We start from the raw sequence: 13,500 nt of genomic DNA on the forward strand, positions 1-13,500 counted from the left end.
GCCTTTGGTGTTGTGTCGCTCGACACTGCAGTGCAAGGAACTTGAACCACCACGGTATTTCTACCACTCCATCTCACAAAACTATTTACACGGGGAAAAGGAAACAAACCTTAAAGAAAAAAATAACAATTGTAAGACCTCTGGAGCTCAAACCTCTACATCCGTATTTAGTTACTGCCGTGCGGAATTACGCTTTTTCGGCAAATAAAAGCTTACTATTTAAGGATTCCCCAGCTCCCTGCGGGGCCTCTCCCGGCCGCCTGCCGGTGCGGGCGGAGCCGTGCGCTCGCTGCCCGCCCCCCCGCACCCGCGGAGGCGGGGGAAGGGTCGGGGCTGGAGCCGCAGCCGATGGCAGCAGCCGAGCCGCCGGGAGCCGTGGAGCTGCCGCAGCTGGTGAGCGGGGCCGGCGGGGAGCGGGGAGCGGGGCGGGGCTGGGAGCCCTGGCTGCGGGGCTGCTATGCGGCCGCGGCCAGGGCCTTCTGCTTCCCCTGTCTTTATTTCTCCCCCGCAGGCGGAAAATCTGCTCTGCCGGCTGCAGGAGAATTTTCAGGCTCTGACGGAAAAGTTAACGCTGAGAAATATCCTCTTTGGAACGCGGGGTACCCGCCGCGCCGCAGGGATTTGGGATGCCACGGCTGCGGTCCCCTGCGCACTGATGGGTGCGGGCGGGGTCTTTCCTTCTGACAGAAAATGTTTTACTACAAGTAGCAAGGTAGTCTCTGTGCAGCAATTCTGGCTTTCAAGTAAAATAAGCATTGAATTATGTATAAAGATTCTGAAGGTGCATTTAAAAAAGCATCCGCCTTCAAAAATGGAACTCAAATCAGCCACTGTTTCTGGTTTAAAAGCAGCTGTTGGCCTCCTGAGCATGAAAAGGCAAGCCTTCGAAAAGAGGAAATAAGACCTGAAGCTCTGAGCTTTCTTATTACTTGTAATTACACAACCTGCCTCTGCTTTCTGAAGCATTTATTACATTTTCTATTTTTTCCAGAAACTTGACCTTTCAAGAAGCAGTTGCTTCCTGAATAATGTTTTAGTGGTACTCATATTCTGATTGTGTAGGTTAACTGTATGGCATCACCTAAAACAGTTCCCCAAAAAGAAAACAATCTCTTAGACACTCCACTCATGGGTATTTGTAAAGATTTTTGATACTAAGACTTTGAATTTATCTATCACAAGAGAATGTGGGATTGTGTTCTAACAATGCCACCTTGTGCATGCCTCATCTTGCATTAAATGTGAATAAGTGGAAGAAAGCTGCTTGTTCTTCCTACAGAAGAAAAAACCTGTAAATTTATAGAATTCTTATTTATAAGTAAGTTATCTTTAACTTTTTACTGGAAGAAATGGGCGAGCGCATCAGTGACCTTGAGAAGCGTGTTGCTGACCTGATGACAGAGGCTGGGGTAGAAAACAGCAATGAAGAGTTGAGACTAATGACACTTACTTAAGTTTTTCTGTATTTTATGTATTTCCACTTAGTTTTGAGTGATGGGCAGCAACTTGCATGGAAATTATGTTTACATATTTATTGTACTTGCATTTTCTTGGATGTGAAATTGTACTTTTAAAAAACGTATTTAAAATTAGCTTGGATTTATTTTTGCCAAGAGCCAAAGAATGTGACCACTTTTACAAAAGAAAACCTGTATCTTGCTGCATCTGTTCCAGCTGAGTGCCATATACAAGGGGGGTAGTGCTAACTCATCCTGAGTATGTAAACTGAGGCTGTCTATTCAGTATCTATGAAATGTGTGTGGCCTAAAGTGCTCCTGCCCACCATTCCTGTCCCTCAGGTATGCTAACCTAGCGGAGGATCCTCGCTGGTATAAACGGATGTACATCTGCTTTTAAATCTGCTATAGCTTCCCAGTGTGGCTCAGAGTACACCTCTCACACCTGCTCACCCCAAACAGCAGTAAATTACAGTCAATCACTTTATAGTATAAAATCATGCTACATTTCAGGATTGTGTGCTGGGTTTTGTATCAGTCTGTTGCAAATGCCACCTCCCTCCCTGATGGATGCCTGACTCCGTGCTCTTAGTATTTATGAGGCAGCACTACTTCCGTGGATGCAAGTGATGTTGTCTTCCTATTGTTGCATGCTTTCCTGATTCAAATAGAGACATATCAATTATTCTTGACAGTGAAACTGCTTAGCCAGTGCAAGACAGGAAAGTCTGTAAATATTCTGAAATAATTTAGGTATCTATTCATTTTGATGCCTTTTGCATAAGCTATGCAATAATTTTTCAGAAATACAGAAAGACAATCCACAAAGATGTATTTAACTGTATAGAGATCTTCCCATCTCCATGCTGAATCACATTCATGAATAAATCACTAACCTACTTATTCACTGTATCTTTGCAGCACTGAAATGAGGATGTGTTCAAGAAAGATTAAAGGCAGAACAGCACCCCAGTTGAGATTTTACAATCAAGTGTCGCATTGACAAAAAATGTTAAGGGAAAACAAACACGTTTGCATCATGTCATGACGGAATCTTGAAATTCTTTTTTAAACTATTGCCCCAGGAAGATAGTAGAAAGCTGGGTTTATTCATCTAAGTGTGGAACTGTATTTCCTGAAGCTGAAAAAGAACTGTTAGTTTCAGAGAAGGCGAAGCCACTATTTTGGATGGAAAACTATATCCTATATAGTGAACTTACCTAATCACAGATTTTTTTAATGTATGAAAATGTATTTAATATTAAAATAGTAAGGCTTGTTGCCTTTTTTAATGTTCTTAGAATAACAAGATCCTTCTATGACAAAACTTCTATTTTGTTGCTTCTTTAAATGTTTTACATCACAAAATGCACCTTACTTGATGTTACTACAAAGGTGCCTTTGCAAAACTTCAGAGGTCAAATAACATGAACCATCCTGTACTAAAAAAATGGCAGTATTTGCAGACTACAACTGCTCAGTTATTGCTCTTTTCACAAGCCCACTCAAAGCTGTGTGCACACCAGTGCAGATAACATCACCCAGGTATTTATATTGTGAAGATTTCAGTTCTTTTATGTTAGCTGTTTTGATGAAGGGAGTTTATTTTAAAGACCTGGAGATAGAGGAATTCTAGTTACCAAACATGTCCAGAAGAAGAAGCTGGTAGTCAGAAAAAAGGACATCTGCACTAAATTTAAGGTGGTTGTACACCAAAACATTGGCACTTTTTACAGGAAAGATTTAGTTTGAAATGTAATGGGAACCTTTTACCATAAATGCAGAAACTGAAGCATTGTCAGGTAAACAAAATACCTCAATAAATGAGGGAGAAATGCTTCTATTACAGCCTTCATTATCAAGAAATCAAGTCTACACCAATCACAGTAAACTTGCAAGCACTGTCAGACTGTGAGGAGAGGTTGCTGTGCTGGAGGACGGGCAGAAGTGGCCTAATAGGACCTTGACAAAGTTCAAAGGCTGGCTGGCAGTGCTTTGCAGGAAACGTATCTGGTGGAGAGGCTGACTGAGCCAGCAAGGTGCCCAGGCAGCAAGGGCTGCAGCAACTCACTGGTCAGCATTAACACTAGTAGGGCTGGCTAGTCATTCCCCTTCATTTACCATGCTGGGAGACCACACCCACAATATTCTGTCAATCTGGGGGCTCCACAGTTCAAAAGATGCAGTGGTGTGAGGGAGATCAAACAGAGCCACCAAGGTATGGCAGAGTACAGAGGATACAAGGGTTTGGGAGGATTCTGTTAGTTCAGCCTTAAGAACAGACACTTGTTGAAGGTGTTTTACTCCAGAGTTACTAGAGACAAGCTGAAACAGAAGACTTCAGCTAGATGCAAGGAACACCTTTTTCAACTATGAAGTTGCTCAAATAGCAAAGAGGCCCTCCAGAAAGGCTGAGGAATCTCCATCCTTAGAGAATACAGAATCATCAAGGTTGGAAGACACCCTGAAGATGATCTAGTCCAACCAAGTTACTGAACACAGGACACAATCCTGGGCAATCTGACCACGTGGAACCTTCTGTGACTGGGAGGTTGGGGGTCCCTTCCAACATAAAGGATTCCAAAATTAATAACCACTGTAAACCAGATTAACTTAAGCAGAAATTGGGAGCCTTTTGTTTTACTTCCTCAATGCTTTCTAAATTCTCTAAAACACTTGGTAGTAAAAGTATATTCTGCTTTGTCTTGTGACAAACTGGATTTCTCCTTTCTGGAGAAAGGAGCCAGCCTGGCTTGGTTTTAATTAATCTTGTAGATATGCATGGATCAGTTTAAAAAAACAAACAAACCCCCACACAACACCAACTCAGTTGCCATATAAGTTGTCAGAAAGGCAAATGGAAATTTCAAAAGCTATGCCACAGTGGAATCCTATCCAAGTCTCCCAAGTACATGTGCATTTTGATACATCATTAGACAAACTGGAGGTCACGTGACAGCATGGCTTGTGGTTTCTTCAGCTGCTGACTGCAGCCAGCCCCAGAACTGCAATTATGCTTTGGCACTGCAGAATCCACCAAGTGCTTCAAAGAGCGTCCTGAGTGCACAACCATCATGGAAAAGGAGTCTGGCACCACAAGTCCATTAAACTGATGGAGGTGTGGTGGTGAGCAAAGTCATGGGAGTTGTTTTCTCTGAGCTTTGCTAAATATTAATAAATGCACCTTGTTTTATTCACATTTTTAGTGGATACAAGAGACTAGTATGATACGCGTGGAAATCCTGACAAAAGTAATAAGTCTTCATCTTCAACATTATGGATTTGAATCCAATTGCACCTGTTTTCATACTCAAATTTAATTAGCTGAAAAAAATTAAGGTAAGTGGAACTCACTTTATTCTTTTAAAAATGCTGTAGCATAGTTTTCCCAGATAGTTGTGTAACAAAAGCAAACAAAACTGGTTCAAATCTTTTTCTGTAAACAGGCTTTCTGTGTACAAAAATACATAATACCAAAAGGACAACAAAGGATAAAGTCTTTAAAAAATAAAACCCCAAAATTCAGATACAATATTACTGCAGTCAAGATAGTTCTAGTCTTGAAACAGAATTAAAATCTTTTAAATAATTCAAATTATGGTAAAAATTCAAGAATTTGTAGGGGGTTTTTTCTTTTAATATACATATATGTACACACATACACAGAAATAAATTTAAGTGGACATTGGGTTAGGAAAAAAGGCAGCCCAAAGAAACATCAGTATCTGTATTTAGTGGAATAATCTTTCGGTGATACCACCAAACCTCGACCTTTGCGGGCTCCTCTATAAACAGTTTCTATAATGTCAATCATCTCCTGCTTATCTTCCATTGCCCAGTTGATCTTGTTGTTATTACCTGTACCTAAATCAATCATGATGTGTTTGTTCCTTTAAAGAGAAAGAGCAAAAAAACAAGTTAATATGGTATTATAATTCAGAAAGAAACCTTATATCCACACCCAAATGCTTTGTACGATCAAAAGCAACAGGCTTGCAAAACAAACATCAGAGTATCCACTCCTCTCACTCAAGCTGGTATTTTACTGCCCATTTTTAAAGCAAGAATAAGGACTCCAAACATGCATCCAAGATGGCTACTCAGTGCAATTACCCTTCAGCATAGTCCCTTCTCACTACTGTGTATCTCCAGAGAGACTTCCATGATTGTCAGTAGAACACTTTATGCCATCAACGTAGGAACCTTAACTCCAAAAAAACCTTATTACTTTTGATTTATCTTGAAAGCAAGTTTGACAAGCTTGACTGCTGTATTACTACAGTATTCTCTACAGGGAGTTTGAGATTTAAAGCTAAGAACAATGGATAATAAACCCAGCTTTCACGATCACTAATTTGCACTCTTTTATCAAACACTGTTACCAGCCTAATTGGAAAACAAGGCATTTTCCTATTTAATCAGTTTACTCTTTTGTGGAGCAATGAAAACATAGGCATCAGTGTACTACTGTGCATTTGGAAATGATCTGCTGAGACACTGTATTTCACAAAAAGGAAGTTTAAATGACTTACATTCTAGAGCCATCACATACCTGAAGAAAAACATGACAGTACAGGGATCGTACAACTCATACATCTTGTTGAAGTCTGGTACTTCAGTGATGTCCACGAGATAAATAACAGCAAAGTTTTTAACCTAAACAGAAGAAAACAAGCAATATAAAAGCAATATGTATTACCAATTAAAAGACATAAGCTTTCAATATTGTAACTTTTATTTTCCAAATTATTAAGACATGAAATCACAATAAACAGCCTTGCTTTTGTTTTTAACCACAACAACAAATTAACATGGAAAATATTTTTAAATGCAGCTACGAAGCTCATTTCACATCCAGTATCAACTGGAAAGATACTGTGCTAAACCAACATCCAGAGAAACAAATGCCATTTATATAGAACTGAGAATTCACAGTGACATGCACAGCTCTAAACAAGTAGAGTAACTGCTTTGTGCAAGCCAAGCTGACACATTTTGCCTCTGTCATCAGTTGCTTACAGACTTCAGAAAATTAATGATCTACAATGCCCTAGTGCCTGCCTCCAAGCATTTTTCCCCGTCCATAACATCCAATTTGTCTAACAAGACTCATTAAATGAAAATGAAACTTTTAAATTAGTTTAAAAACTGGTAGCTTTTTTTGAGAGGTGCAAAGCTAAAACTTAAAAGTGTAATTCCTAATGAAATAAGACATTGATGAGAAGCTATTCTCTGGACAATTCTGGTAAAACTGGCTTTCATTTTGCAGAGTTACTCAATTAGATAGATGCACAAGAATCCTTCTCCTTTAGTGTCATGGTTAATGCCTTCATTCCAGCAAGAAAACCAGGTCACATTTTTGTTTCCTAGATGTAGCACACTTAAGTGGAATAAGGGGAAGGTCTGGTTTCTAAACTTAGCTCGTAAAAGCACAGTAGAAATTAATACACTCACATACACTAAGTCAGCAGTCACCCAAATTGCACAAACCTTTAACTGTAAGGTACACTATCAAATGCACATGCACTATACCATGAGCACACAATTGTGCCTCCCCATCCTTAGTTACACACTAACACAATTTTGGTCCCTCCCATTTGACTGCCCAGAATTACCAGCCTGAGGTCAACAAACATGGTCTAAGATCTGTGGCAAACTTACTGTCATGACAGTACTTCCTCCCTTGTTGATTTTGCTATCAAATGTCTGAAAATGCTATGGTGAGTAAAATATCTGCCAGATAGAACAATGTTTTATTTTAGTTCACAGAGCAGGATTAGTTTCTATGAGAAAAATATTATATATTCTGTATCCTGTACTTATCCTAGCAGGCACTTTAACTGAAGAAAGTATGGAGATACTTGTTTACAAAAAAAGCCTCAGAATTGCAGAGTAAATAAATTTTTATGGACTTCTGCTTCAAGACAGTCTCAAAACTATAAAAAATAATCACACTTCAAGGATATAAGTACTACTAGCGAAGAAAGTAAAATCTCTTCTGGAGTGAAACAGCATTTCCAGTTTTTACTGTGCTTTTATGGAGCCAGTTATAGTTCTAGATTCAGTCAATAATCTAATGAAAACATCCCATTTAAGCCATGTTTTAAATCAGGCAAGAGGCAAAGCCTTGTAAACCGAAATCAGTCATAATATCAAACCCTCTGAAGGGATCCTTCACACCCATTTCAATTTTACATTAAGGACTTCTAAGAAGCTTAATGGGATGTTCAGAGTCAACACAATTTATCCGAGAAGTGACTGAAGTTACTCCCTGGTGAGCCCTGGTGGGCAAAAGACAGTTGTGGAGATTTTGGTACTTTTTATAGAAAACAAAACACCTGAAGAGCCATTTTCATTTTAGCCTACTATTACTTCTTCCACCCTGCTGGCGTTTTTAGCATCAGCAGCACACCTTCACCATGTGGGAAAATTTCTACAACACATTCAGCAATTTTGACAGAGCATACAGTCTTTAAACAATTACTTAATTTGGAGCTTGGAAAATTATTTTAAGGTAAACCTAGTATTAATAAAACATTCTTAGGACCTGCTTTGTTTGGTGAAAGATTAGTCCAAGGAGATTTACATGTTGCACCGGAATGCCACTACAAAAGCACTCCTAAACCAAAATTTTACTTTCAAGAGCTCTGTACTCCAGATAGTACTGGAACAAAAAAACCTTTTAAAATTAGTTTGACATTATATACATTTAATTTGGTTGAGCTGTTGCAGAACCAGAAATGCTTCTCACTAGCAGTGATCATCAACAGCCTAGGATTTCATACAAGAGAAACAGACTATAAAAGTCTTAATTTGTTATACAACTCTAACTAAAAAGGACTGGATCACTCAAATCACCTTTGCACAGCATATGTGCACATCATCACCATAATCCAAGTATCCAAGACATCAATTAAATCTTCCTTCTCTCTGACCTACTTTTACAGAAGTAAAACTGATGACTGCTGAAAAGCTCACGTAAAGTCTAAAGAAATTAATTTGAATTTAAAACTTTAAAAGTGGCTCTATTCTTTACCCCTCGCCTTCCTAAGTTCAGATCTGGCAAGATCACCACTCCAAAATGAGTCAGCTTGCAAGCACATTGAATGAGGGTGAGCTTTGTTGAGTTTGGACACTGGCTGCCAAGGATAGCAGCAGGAGGTTGGAATTCAGACCTAAGGAGGGACTAGATAAACACATGGAGAGGGTGATGCAGAAGAATTAAGAACTGCAGTGGCCTATTTAATGTTTAGGGGCTGTGCCATGCTGGGCAAACTTGTCACCAAGAGACATTTCATTTCAACACAAGCTCTGCAGAATTACTCAAATGTCTCTTTTTGCACAGTATTGACTGGTCTTATAGCCTGAAGAAGTGGTTCCTGTCTCAGACAGGAGCCAAGACAGCAGCAGTACAGAGCAGTATCTGAGCCTGCTTCACACACAGCTAGCTCCACTTCATAAAGCTTTAGCTTAGGCTTTGATTCAAGCAAAATCAGTTGGAGTATTTATGGATTCAGACTGCTATGGATGTGCATGCTTTGTGGAGACAAACCAAAGGTTGACCTCTCCCTGTTGGGATGTGAATCCACTGCTCAGACAGAGCTGTCTGTTCAAAACCTACATTCCTGTACAAAACAAGGTTTGCTATCCTGTCAAGGTAGTGGTTGCTAACAAGTTTTCTCCCTGACTTTTCAGTTATACAGTATGGAGACATCAAGAATAAAATACAACTCTGAGCAAGCAAACCATACTAAATACAAGTAGTTGCAGTTGTAACAAGGGAGATTATACTGAGGTTGTTAATATAAACCGAAATTTTACTGTAGAGACAGTAAAATGAAAATAATTAATAATAATTAATTAATAATTTTTTCATAAGTAATATGAAAAAAAACTTGTGATATTTTAGAAGTTGAACACATAGTAACACAAGTTTATTCTGAAAGTGCTTAACCTCATAATATACACTAAATACAGTATAATTACAGTATATTGTAAACAAAATCAAAACTCTAGTGAGAGATTACCTTATGGACAGCACCTCACTCGTGCAACAACAGAAAACCATTTTCAGAGACAGATATTAACTATTTCTGACGCTCCTGACTTCCTTTATCTGTCTGTCAATTCAAAACTTTCTCTGCCTTACCAGGCCGTTGGAGCTGCTGTTCATGGGGACAGGGTAATGTAGGAAACCTAAGTCAAACAGCAGCATGGATTCCAAATTTCATTACTTGCTTTCACTGGTTGAGCTTCAATTTTGCTGGTTGTTTTCCCCCTTCTCCCCAGTGATGTTAGCTTCATAAATCAGCCTACATTACTCAACACACATGTAGAAAACCCAAAAGTACATTACTGCCTGGTCACAGTTACAGGTTTTTTTAATACTTCACAGAACTGTATCTGCCTGAGGACTACTCCGAAATCCTTAAACTGAATGGCTCAAGACTATAAAGCAGTGGACTTTTAACATCAAATAAAGATTCTGTATCTTCATGCTTTGCTAGTAAACAGGAAACACAGATGTAGAAAAATCATATGGCAATAGGACTGATTTGTCCTCTGAACTTCTCCCCCCTGACTTTCTTCATTAGCAATATCCATCTAAAAAATAAATAAATGCATTCCTACATGAGATTGCCACAGAAATACAATTAATGACTAGGATGAATGACAAAAATTGTGAAGCTTCTTGGAATTTCTGTCTAGTTAAGTAATATTCTTTTTTTAGTTGTTAAGATTTCAGCTGCCTTTGAAAAGCAAACCTTACAGCCCAAATATCTAAGGAAATCTGAGATGAGATCTAAGATTTCATCTTCTCATCTTCCTAACCCGTTTCTAGACAATGTTTTTTCTCTGTTTAGAAGTCTTTATGGCCAAGAAACTCACAGGAAAAAACATAGGAACTGAGACTAGCTTTTGCAACAAATCACTCGAGTTGAAGGTGGCTGGCAGACTTGCATTACCGAACTGAACAGAGCAAGTACAACCTTGAAAGTCTGTACTGGCAATATTTATTTGAATTTTTTTCTTGTTAATTATGCTGTAAGTTTGGGTGATAAATTTCTAGGGGAAAAGAGAGACATTACCCTGCCAAGAGCAACACTTACAGCTAATAATTTTGAAAACTACAGACATCAGTAAATGGATAAACTTTGCTCAATTTTTAATTACAAACACCAGTACTTAAAATACCAATATGCTTTTTTTAATAGCTACCTCTTTCCCTGCCCCACCTTCTTTTCCTCTCTCACTTTTCATGTAATCTTAGCAGAAATGCAGAGGCACAACTAATGTTTGAGGAAAAGCCACAGCTATTCACACTTCTGATTATGGTTAAATAAATGCACAACATTTGAACAATACTCCCTAAACCCACACTGATCCAATATAACAGTTACCTAATTTACTTAATTCAGTCACAGATAAATAATTTATTGAGCAAAGTCTATTAATTTAGCAAACCAATCCCTGTATTTCAGGGAATAGGTTTTTATAATTATGATTTCCTTTAAAGAAAAGAAAACAGTATATTTGTAAAAAAGGTGTTTAAGATTAAATTCTGAAACTCAGTTCTTGTTTCAATCAGAGTTTGATTGAAACCCTGACAAAGCAAATAAAACTAACATCTTACAATTATGATTTATTTTGACATTCAGTGAAACCTTGCTTCTTTTTCATTTAACACTGGGGAAAAAAACCCAGTCAACTGCAAGTAGAGTACATTTCAGTGAAAATAATCTTCTTGGCACTTTCACACAGCATTCTAGTTTCTTTTTCCCTGAAAGGATTCAAACTGAAAAAAACGGTTTTCCTATCATAAAGTACAGATAAATATTTCTGCTACCCAAAAATATGCTGCAGTCTAAAAGAATATTCCACTATAGTAACAAATGTAAAAGATAGCCACATTGTCTTCAAATGTAACCTGCAACTACAGCATGTCAAATTCTGTGTAATTCTCTAGTAAAAACACCTGTACAATTGGAACTTTTACTCACTCTTTAAAACAGCAGAGATCCAAACATGGCTTGTAAGCAAGAGGATGAGGTAGGATCTCCCCCTTTAATTTGTCATTTCTGCAGAGGGAGATTTTTAAATAAGAAGTTACTTTGTTCTTTCTTCCCCCAATCACCCCTAGCTGCCAACAGGTCTGCCAAACTGCCAAGCATCCTGCCACAAGTCCATACTAACAGTATCTGAGCATAAGACACCCACCAGGCTGAACACAAAATGACTGAATTAAAACGTCACGACTCCTTACTGCACTCTAATGTCTTAACACTTGGCTGTGGGTATAGATCTTTCATTGTGGGGATTTTCAAGACACAAGTTAATGTATTTTAAAAAAACTTTAGAGTACACCACAAAAACAGCTCCATATCAAGCTATGCAGTATGCACAGAATTTCATATGAAGGCAGCAAAGTTGTGGATGCCCCATCCCTGGCAGTGTTCAAGGCCAGGTTGATGGGGCCCTGAGCAGCCTGGTCTAGAGAAAGACACAACAGGAGAGTTGGAATGAGATGATCTTTAAGGTCCGTTCCAACCCAAACCATTCCATGATTTCTACGATAGCTGTCACCTTTTCCTACCCAAGTTACCATTTCTGATTCACTTTTTTTTTTGCTTCTTTCTTCATGGGGTTCAATTAAAGAGCTGTTAATATTCTACATCTATTGCCATGCAAAACCTTTAGCAAATATATGGAAAGGTAAATTATAGCCGATTGTGTATTTTAACAGTCTAATTTTTCTTTTGTAGGTACCTTTCCAAGTTGTTGGTAATCATTCAGTTTCCATCTGAAAACAGCTTTGGAGTTTGGCTCTTAAAATTTAATTCAGTCCATGCAACTCAGAGGAATACTATGGGTCTCTACGAATAACATCACTGATAGATTAATCAGATTAATATTACTGATAAATTAATCAAAATCATAACAATGACAGATTATGCAACACCATCCTGCACATTTTAGCACCTCACCATTTTACAGAGCCAAAATGAAAGTAACTTTCCAAGTTATTAAAATGGAAACCTGAAGGTACTACACATTTCCACGGTAAAGTGAGAGTGCTGCATTACCTGGGGCCACAGCAGCCCTACCACCAAGCACTGTTCCTGCCTGAATGCCGATGCTCGTTAAACGATGAGTTACTAACAGGAAGCAACCTCGTTTTCTGAACATCAGCGATGCTCTTTTCACCCCCTAGAATATTGCAAACATCAGGGCAGGCAGTGACAGTGACTTCAGGTGACACTCGTGAAAGCAAACCACACAGCTTTCTCGCTGCCCCCTAAAACTGGGATACCTCTCCAGAACCCGAGTCACACCCCGCCCCAGGCAACACTGAGCGCAGAATAAGCAGAAAGTTCCTGTTTACCTTCTCGGCGATGCTGTACAGGACCTCATCCATCTTCATGCACGTGGGGTCCCAGTCGTGCCCGAAGCGGATGACCACGACCCGGTCCTCCTCCGACAGGATGGCCTGGTCCACCTGCCATCCATTGTGCAAGTGCGGCAGCATGTACGACATCCTGGCTGGCGGCTGACGAGCCTGCGGGGCGACAAGGATGCCCGTGGAGATGACAGCCCGCCCGCTCCCTTCCGGGCTGCCGGCGGGCACCGAGCGCCGGCTCCGAGCCCCCCCCGGCCCGCCCATGCCGCCGCGGCCCGTCCCCGCCCCGTCCCGTGCCCGTCCCCTCCCCGTCCCGTCCCCGTCCCGTCCCCGTCCCGTCCCCGTCCCGTCCCCGTCCCGTCCCCGTCCCCCAGCGCACCCCGCGGGCGCCCCTCCCTCAGAGGCACGGGGCGGTGGCAGCGCCGGACGGACGGGAAGCGGAAGGGCGGGCACGGGAATGCGCGCGGGGCATAGACGCGATTCCGGCACGGCGCGGGGCGGGACATCGGGACATCCGGACAGCCCCGGGTCCCAACGGGAGGAGGCACCGCCGCCCGGGAAACGCGGGCGCGTCCAAACGGGGTGGACACGTGGTGCCCTGGCCAGGGCCACCGGCGCCCCTTCTCGCAGGGGGGATATGGAGCC

At 40.5% G+C, this 13,500-nt stretch overlaps 2 protein-coding genes across 3 annotated transcripts; one reads left to right on the forward strand and one right to left on the reverse strand.

Moving 5' to 3' along the window:
- Positions 1–233: 233 nt before the first annotated feature.
- HSBP1L1 (heat shock factor binding protein 1 like 1) lies at positions 234–2,784 on the forward strand. 2 transcript variants are annotated; one of them, XM_085051737.1, is made up of 4 exons: positions 234–393; positions 512–578; positions 1,342–1,436; positions 2,379–2,784. In XM_085051737.1, exons 1-4 carry the CDS (start codon positions 349–351, stop codon positions 2,382–2,384), a joined length of 213 nt encoding a protein of 70 aa, XP_084907863.1. In that variant the 5' UTR covers positions 234–348; the 3' UTR covers positions 2,385–2,784. The 2 variants fall into 2 exon arrangements, with proteins under 2 accessions (XP_084907863.1, XP_084907862.1); XM_085051736.1 differs by having other exon boundaries at positions 1,342–2,784.
- A 2,007-nt stretch (positions 2,785–4,791) lies between these two features.
- On the reverse strand, positions 4,792–13,320 carry TXNL4A (thioredoxin like 4A). Its single transcript, XM_085051735.1, has 4 exons — positions 13,235–13,320; positions 12,841–13,014; positions 6,010–6,113; positions 4,792–5,347 (listed from the first exon to the last, which is right to left on the reverse strand). Exons 2-4 carry the CDS (start codon positions 12,991–12,993, stop codon positions 5,176–5,178), a joined length of 429 nt encoding a protein of 142 aa, XP_084907861.1. The 5' UTR covers positions 12,994–13,014; positions 13,235–13,320; the 3' UTR covers positions 4,792–5,175.
- Between the last annotated feature and the right edge of the window lie 180 nt (positions 13,321–13,500).

The sequence above is a fragment of the Lichenostomus cassidix genome, chromosome 2, assembly GCF_008360975.1.
Source record: "Lichenostomus cassidix isolate B80296 chromosome 2, HeHo_3.0, whole genome shotgun sequence".
NCBI lineage: Eukaryota > Metazoa > Chordata > Aves > Passeriformes > Meliphagidae > Lichenostomus > Lichenostomus cassidix.